Source organism: Cutaneotrichosporon oleaginosum (genome assembly GCF_008065305.1).
Source record: "Cutaneotrichosporon oleaginosum strain ATCC 20508 chromosome Unknown ATCC20508_contig05, whole genome shotgun sequence".
Lineage (NCBI taxonomy): Eukaryota > Fungi > Basidiomycota > Tremellomycetes > Trichosporonales > Trichosporonaceae > Cutaneotrichosporon > Cutaneotrichosporon oleaginosum.
In genome coordinates, this window is record NW_027072174.1 from 2,239,393 (window position 1) to 2,246,676 (window position 7,284).

Sequence of the window (7,284 nt, forward strand, 5' to 3'; positions counted from 1 at the left end):
TTACGCTACTCTCGTCGCTCAATTTGCACATCCGTGATCTACAGCACCAAACCCAACACCAGCGCGGCAGCTAGTACAGTCATAGAAGGCATCAGAAGCGCGCCGCCGCTGTCCTTGCCCCCGTCGTTGGCGAGCACGTAGATCTCTCCCGTCGTGTCGCTGGCCACGAACAGGCGTTCTTGGCTGCCCCACGCCAACCCCACGGGCCGGAAGCAGCCGCGCGGACACTTGGTCAGGTCTTTGTTGCTGAGCACCGGCACCGCCGCGTCCTTGGAGTCGCGCGCAGCGCGCGGCCGCCCCGATACGGGATCCCATGCGATGACGTTGACGCTGTACCCGACCTTCTCGGGGCGGTTCCCTTACGTCAGCGGAAGGCGAATACATGGATACTCACAGCTGCCGTGGAAAGACACGAAGGCGTTTGAACCGTTCTTGTCGAACTCAATGTCAAGCGGCGCCGTGTGAGCCTGGAATGTGAGCTCCGGGGCCTTGTACTCTGAGTTGCATGTCGTGTCGTTCGACGATGTCTGGTTGCCTCGGCGGTCGGGCGCGAATTGGCTGCCAGTGGTGAGGTCGCCGAGGGACGGGAACGGTGCGTCCGTTGACCACAGCGCATAGCACACTGGGTACCCGTAGTTGCCGCCCTCGATGTTTGCAATCGAGCCGTGGTAGTTGAGCTCTTCGCCAGGGTTGTCGACGTGGATATCAATCCCCGCGCGCTGGAGGTTGTCGACGCTGTTCTCGACACTCCACACGCCGCCGGTGACGGGATGCTCGGCGATGCCCACGCTGTTTCGCAATCCCCACCCTAGCTGCCGCCCATCCGAGGGGAAGTTGTACGGTGTGTCCCGCGCCTCGCCGACGTCAAACGCCCGGATCTGGCTGTGTCCGCTCGCCTCTACCTGGGCGAGCGGATCATCATTGCCCTCACTGCCGCGCGACACCACAAGCCACCCCGGCGATGCACGTGACAACATCAGCGTGCGCGATGTATGCCCCGAGTTGGTCATATTCGTAACGACCGTGCGCTTGGATGATGTGTCGACAGTGCCTGCGCCCGAATTGTAGGCCCATGACCACACGTCGTTGTCCGTCGACGCATACAGTGTCCCGTCATCCGCAAGGGCCAGGCCATGCCCGAGCTTGCGTCAGCCCATCCCCATCACGGTGATAACGAACAGCGGTGTCAGCGACCACGACAGTCTTCTCCTTCACGCGCAGGCACGTCCCGCCGTCGTCCTGCAGCACAAGGCGGTTGATGCCCGCGCCCTCGTCCAAGACGAGGAGGGCGCCCGCAGAGTCGAACGTGATACTGCGCGGCTTGGTTAGGCCGTTTGCGATAAGACGCCACGACCAGCCCGCCGCCGGCACAGGGTGGTCGTACGCTGGCTGGATGTCATTGGAGCACTTGGCCGCGGAGAGCGTCGCCGCGACAAGGAGAGCGAAAACGAAAGCGGGGGGGCGGTCGCGCATTAGAGTGGCGACAGGTGAGTTCCGCAAGCGAGTGAGAACGAGCAGAATGAGACGACGTCCTTTATGCGGTGCCCACTGCGGGTCGGCGACAATGTGGATCTGCGCGAGATGCGACGTGCGGGGCAGTCAGGGCCCAACGTCATATCTCTTGGCGTCAATCAAAAGTTACTGCGCATTATGCTTTCCGAGATTTCCTCCTACCATCTGCGATCTCTGATTGTGCACCGTGTAGACTTGCTCGACGCGATGGCCGCAGGTGTGCTTGACCAAGGTTGATAGTTCTCGCGCGGCGAAGACACGCTACTCACACGCCGCACGCCACATACCACCGTATCACCTGCGTCGACCTGCGGGGGCCTACTTCCCACGCCGCGCGCGCCCTCTCCCACACAGTCAAGACGGACACCGCCGGGTGGGTGGGAGCGGAGTGTAGAAGGCATGTAGGGCTCGTGAAATGAAGGTCACAGGCCGAGCCGTAGGCACCTTGCAGGGGACGTTTCCCACCCGCGAGCCCCACATTTTGTGCAGGTATGCTTTTATTATGCCTTGGAACAGCTACTGGGGGCCCACGCGGCGGGTCGACTTATTAGATGACACCCTCGCCAAGCTCCGCTGATCCACTGCCGACTCTCACTATACCGTCAGCCCAATATCGTACTGCTCAATCCTCGTACCGGCATGCTTGCCTTGCCAACTCTCCGTGACACCGGCGTTCACGTGTTCTTGTGTGCGGCCTGGGGCCGCACTCGGCCGTCCCGGTGGGCCGCCATCCCTCCCAAAACACCGCACAAAGCATCGGAGTCGGCGACGGAGTAAGGTCACCACGTGACCCCTTCAGCACCCGGAATTCGGCAACCTTCCAATTTAGCCGTCTCACACAACATACTCACAGGCTAGGCACGACCCGAGCTGACCTTTTCCCAAGCCGCCCGTCCACTTCTTTCCACTTCTCTCTTGCAGCGACCACAAACGCTCGGGATCCGGCATCCTGGCTAGCCCTGCGGTCGATGACGGAGAACCAGGGAAAAGATCAGCGCTATCACTGCCCCGATGCCGACACTGTGCTGGCTCAACACTGCGCTGCACAGGTACAACACACACAGACGAGGCACAGCCGAAGACGACCTTTGTCCGAAGCCGCCCGTCCACATCAATGTCCTTCCACTTCTCATGCGGCGACTAAGCTCGGTATCCGGCATCCTCGCCAGTCCTGCTGTCGATGGGGGAAAGCCAGCATCGAGATTGGCGCTAACATTGCCGCAACGCCGGCACCGCTGGCTCGACCCCGCGCTACTTATACTCACGGTACCCAAACTGCCTTACCCCAGACCCTCTTACCCCAGAATTCTTGGCTAACTATGACGTCCAGACCTTCACTCGAAAAGAACCCTGCGGAAGCAGAACCTGCCTACAACCCCATTCCCGACAGCCTGGTCGCCATGTCCGACGAAGAGCGGCGCGCCATCGAGCGCCGCCTCGTCCGCAAAGTCGATCTCGTGCTCCTGCCCATCGTCGGTATACTTTACATCTTGAACTACATCGACAGGCAGAACCTGGCAGTTGCAAAATTGCAGGGAATAATGGAAGATCTCAACCTCAGCACACAGCAGTTCGCCACAGCCATCTCCATCCTTTTTGTCGGATATATCCCCTTCCAATTGCCTTCCAACCTCATCATTTCGCGCGTGCCGCGCCCAGGACTATGTAAGGGAGGCTCGCAACAGCGCTGACCCCCTAGACATCTGCTCCGCCGTGGTCCTTTGGGGGAGCGTGAGCGCATGCACCGCCGCCGTGCAAAGTTACGCATCGCTCCTCGCCGTCCGCGTCCTCCTTGGCGTCACCGAAGCCGTCTTTTTCTCGGGCGTAGTATACTTCCTCAGCGCATGGTACACCAAAGCGGAGCTCGGCAAGCGCCTCGCTGCCCTCTTTGTGGCGCAGCAGCTTGGAAACGCCTTCGGCGGCCTCATTGCTGCCGGTGTCCTCACCCTCGATGGCGTTCACGGCATCCGCGGCTGGAGGTGGCTCTTCATTGTGTACGTGTTTACCCTGTGACGCAGCGGCTCACAATAGCGAGGGTGTGGCTACCGTAGGCAGCGGTGTCATCGCAGCCTTCATACTCCCCGAATATCCGCATAATGCGCGCGTCCTGAACCAGGTCGAGCGCGACCTCGCGGTCTACCGTCTTGAATTGGAGGCCGGGGCGGCCGAGGCCCACGATGACACGGGCACTTGGGCTGGATTCACTATGGCGCTCAAAGATCCCAAAGTAGGCGACACAAGGCTCCAAAACTAGCTGACCTCAGATGTACGTCTTCATCTTCATGCAGATGATGGCGCAGGCGGCGGGCACGGTCACAAACTATTTCCCCTCGCTAGTGCAAACGCTCGGATTCGACAAAACCATCACGCTTCTTCTCACCGCCCCGCCTTACATCTTCGCGGGGTTCTTTTTCATGATTATAACGTACTTCAGTGATGTGAGTTACGCGGCGGATCCAATCCCCTTCACATCGCACTCTGTCTCTGCGAAGTTAATGACAGAAATCCGGCAAAATCTACATATTCATCATGGGCTGCATCGCCCTCTCGCTCGGCACATACGTCATACCCATTGCGACGCTCAACACAGGCGCCCGATACTTTGCCATGATGCTAATGCCCGCGGCGGCCGTCACCCCGCAAATTCTTCTTTTCAAGCTACTCAACCTCCACTGCCCACGCCCGATCGTGAAGCGCGCCGCCGGTGTCGCCCTCATGAACTCGATCGGCAACACGAGCAACATTTGGGCCAGCTACCTCTACTACGCGCCGCCGCACTACTACGCCGCGTTCGGCACCATGTGTGCTGTCGTCGTCGTGTTTGCTGTCGTCATAACGCTGTATGGCGTATACGTCCGCCACCAGAACCGGCTGCTTGACGAGGGTGGAGACGCTGCTCTGCGGGCGTGCAAGCATGGTGTTACGCAGGAGCAGCTGGATCTTCACTGGCGGTATGTTGGCTTCTAGAAACGGACATGATAGTGTAGACAGACATCGCAGGAAGTGGCAATGTTAGACCGTTCTCTGATGCATTCAGGCAATGCATAATCAGTGAGTTCATTCTGCGGCTCGGGATGCATAAATGCTGCAGCCTACTTGACTAAATGCAGTTCTCGTGCATTCGTAGCCTTCAGTTACGCTCCGAGAGGCAGGGCCTGTCGTCACTCAGACGATCTCAGACAATCACAGCCATCGGGTCCAGCGCGAGTCTGGACGGACAGTGGTTTGGTCGTTGGCCAGCCGAGCTACACCGCAAGCGGAGTGTCTGCGGAATGCATCAACATTCCCACCGCCTCGTCGCCAAACATGAAGCCAATCTGTGCGAGGAATGCGTCGAGATCATGCTGGAGTCAGTCTCCGGTGAGCAGGCGACCGACCATCTGGTCTTCGGGCTCAGAGCCGCCCCAGCTTATAAGAGCGTCATGCAGGCGGCGGTGCGAGCGCTGCGCACCACGGAGGGCATGATCATGTGTCGCTCGTTCCGGAAGGTCGTCGAATGCGGCGCGCAGCTCCCCGACCATTTGGCGCGCGCGCCTGAGCTCCGCTGGCGAGAAGACGGCACGGGACCATCGTCAGCGAAAGTTCAGCCGTCGCAGGAAGAGCTGGCAGCTTACGTGATAGACAAGCACAGCGGGGAGCATGACACCGCTCAGAGCGTATTCCGGGTAAAACAGAAGTTCGCCGAGCCGGAGCATCTCTTTGAGCCGGTCGGCAAAGGGCTCGGCGATGTCGAGGACCGCGGACGCGGTACCAAAGCCGAGCTTAAGGCCCAAAAACGCACGGCTGATCGTGCCAGCTTGCGCAAGCATCTCGGCGTTCCCTCGATACTCCCTCGGGATGTGCCCACTCTGCAGCCACTTGTTAACGACCGCGCCCCACGCGGCCTGCCGCTCCTCCCACTCTGCAGCCGATCGGAACCACAGGTCACCACGTTCGCTGAAGTGGAAACTCCACAACTCCGCCAGGAACGCCTTGAACATGTCGCCTGGGACGCCGAGGTGTGCGTGACGCTGTGCCCAACGCATCATCTCGCTGTGGCCCGGAACCGAGATACTGTGTGAAGGGAGGCGCAGGAGAATGCTGTAGGAGAACTCGGTGGCTGGCATCAGTATCGGGCATGATTGGACGCACTGGATGCGACTGGCATTAGCATGCTCTTACCACCGCTTACTGGACATCGTGCGTTCTGCGTCCACTTGTGCACGCTCTGCTTCGATGCTGGTAAACTCTCGGTCGGTGTCCCATGAGATGCGAAGCTGCGCGAGCAGGCGTATTGCCAGCCCGATCTTGTGGTATGCGGAGCGATCTGCTATTGACTTCCAGTACACCAGAACCATCAGCGCTTGAACAAGGGGGATGCCGATATCGTCGCGGCGCAGTGCGCGTCCGATATTTGTCTCCGCGAGGTCGAGCGTAATTTCTGCTAGACTGGGGTGGAAGAATCGGGCTGAAGCAGCAATTACTGCCGCAAACAGTGTCGGGGAGGCTCGCACGCGCTCGTAGGTGTGGTAAAGGGGGTCAAAGATGTGCCCAAACGGCGCGACGCGCTCCATAAACCTGCCTCAGCACATTAACATAGCTCGATACCCACTCTCTGAAGAGGTACTGGGCTTCAGGCTCCGAGATGAGTCCCACGGCGACGGGATCCGTGTACACCAGCCATGACGCTGCAGCCGGCGGTGTAGGGTCGAGCGCGGCATCCGGTTCGAAGTAGCTCTCGAGGGTTACTCGCAACGGCGCGGCGGCTAGCTCGTTCGGGAAGAAGGAAGCGATGGGCGGTTGGGTCGTTGGTCGCAGTGTGGAAGTGGAAGCAACGGGCGAGTATGCCGCCGAGAGAACCTGTGCAAACGAGGGCGGCGGAGAGTCGTCGACAGCCGCGCGCCCTGTGGGGAGCACGCCCTCGCTTGTACACGTCGCGGCGCTTGGCTGTATGCTGCGCGGTCTGTCCAGCCGCGGAACGCGCTTCCGGCCTTTTGGGGGACTGGCTTAGCGCCGAAGTGGAATGGCTCACCCTCTCTTCAGTGCGCTGTACACGCATTCATGACCTAGCCCCACGCAACGGAGGCACGGCGCCTCCGGACCGCTGGAGGGCAAACAACGCGTCTGGGGTTAGCTGTGTGGAGCTTTGCGATACCTTGAGCGCGCGACAGGATGTGCATCTGCCGTCAGCAGCTTCACTCACCCGATGACTCACGCTTTCCTCTGCCCAGAAGCACTGCTGTCACTCGGCATCGTGATGCGGATTGTTGAATCTTATGGGTGCACATGTTGTGGGCTCCACACCAGTTGAATACGGAAGTTGGGCGCGGTCTCCGCACCCTCCACTCGCCGTTCCTGGGCCCTGGCCTTCGGGGCTAGTTCATCTCGCCTGCACATCCATTTGCCGACACCTGCCTCCACATCTGTGCATGCATGCTCACCTGCACCTATCACAGTATTACTCTGTATGGAGCGCCCTAGACTCAGGGTGGAGCGAGGCGGATCTATGTACGGTTGGAGCTGGAGCTCAATTGATCCTGGTGGTGTGACGATCCGAACGACAATGACTACCAAGCACCGACTACACGTGCCAACCATGTGGCAGCCACCACACGATAACCATGCATCCCGATCGCAAAGGCACCACAACTCATAACAGCGTCGGTACCGATCGGTACCTGTGTTGGCACCGCTCACATCACATCGTCACATATACACCAACATCTAGGATCTTTTCCCCCAATTCTTGATACTTGTCATATTCTCACCCCGTCATAGTCTCATAGTCCTATT

At 59.6% G+C, this 7,284-nt stretch overlaps 3 protein-coding genes across 3 annotated transcripts; 1 reads left to right on the top strand and 2 right to left on the bottom strand.

Annotated features, from left to right (window-relative positions):
• Positions 1-38: 38 nt before the first annotated feature.
• COLE_06414 (uncharacterized protein) lies at positions 39-1,473 on the bottom strand (the record flags this gene model as incomplete). Its single annotated transcript, XM_018420987.2, has 3 exons — positions 39-358; positions 395-1,142; positions 1,180-1,473. 3 exons carry the CDS (start codon positions 1,471-1,473, stop codon positions 39-41), a joined length of 1,362 nt encoding a protein of 453 aa, XP_018276009.1.
• A 1,439-nt stretch (positions 1,474-2,912) lies between these two features.
• On the top strand, positions 2,913-4,479 carry COLE_06415 (uncharacterized protein; the record flags this gene model as incomplete). The annotated part of the gene is made up of 5 exons (XM_018420986.2): positions 2,913-3,177; positions 3,212-3,506; positions 3,544-3,739; positions 3,777-3,950; positions 4,015-4,479. The coding sequence occupies 5 exons, from the start codon at positions 2,913-2,915 to the stop codon at positions 4,477-4,479; spliced, it is 1,395 nt and encodes a 464-aa protein (XP_018276008.1).
• A 605-nt stretch (positions 4,480-5,084) lies between these two features.
• COLE_06416 (uncharacterized protein) lies at positions 5,085-6,744 on the bottom strand (the record flags this gene model as incomplete). The annotated part of the gene is made up of 6 exons (XM_065626481.1): positions 5,085-5,620; positions 5,684-6,069; positions 6,104-6,493; positions 6,524-6,615; positions 6,647-6,671; positions 6,707-6,744. The coding sequence occupies 6 exons, from the start codon at positions 6,742-6,744 to the stop codon at positions 5,085-5,087; spliced, it is 1,467 nt and encodes a 488-aa protein (XP_065482292.1).
• Positions 6,745-7,284: the final 540 nt, after the last annotated feature.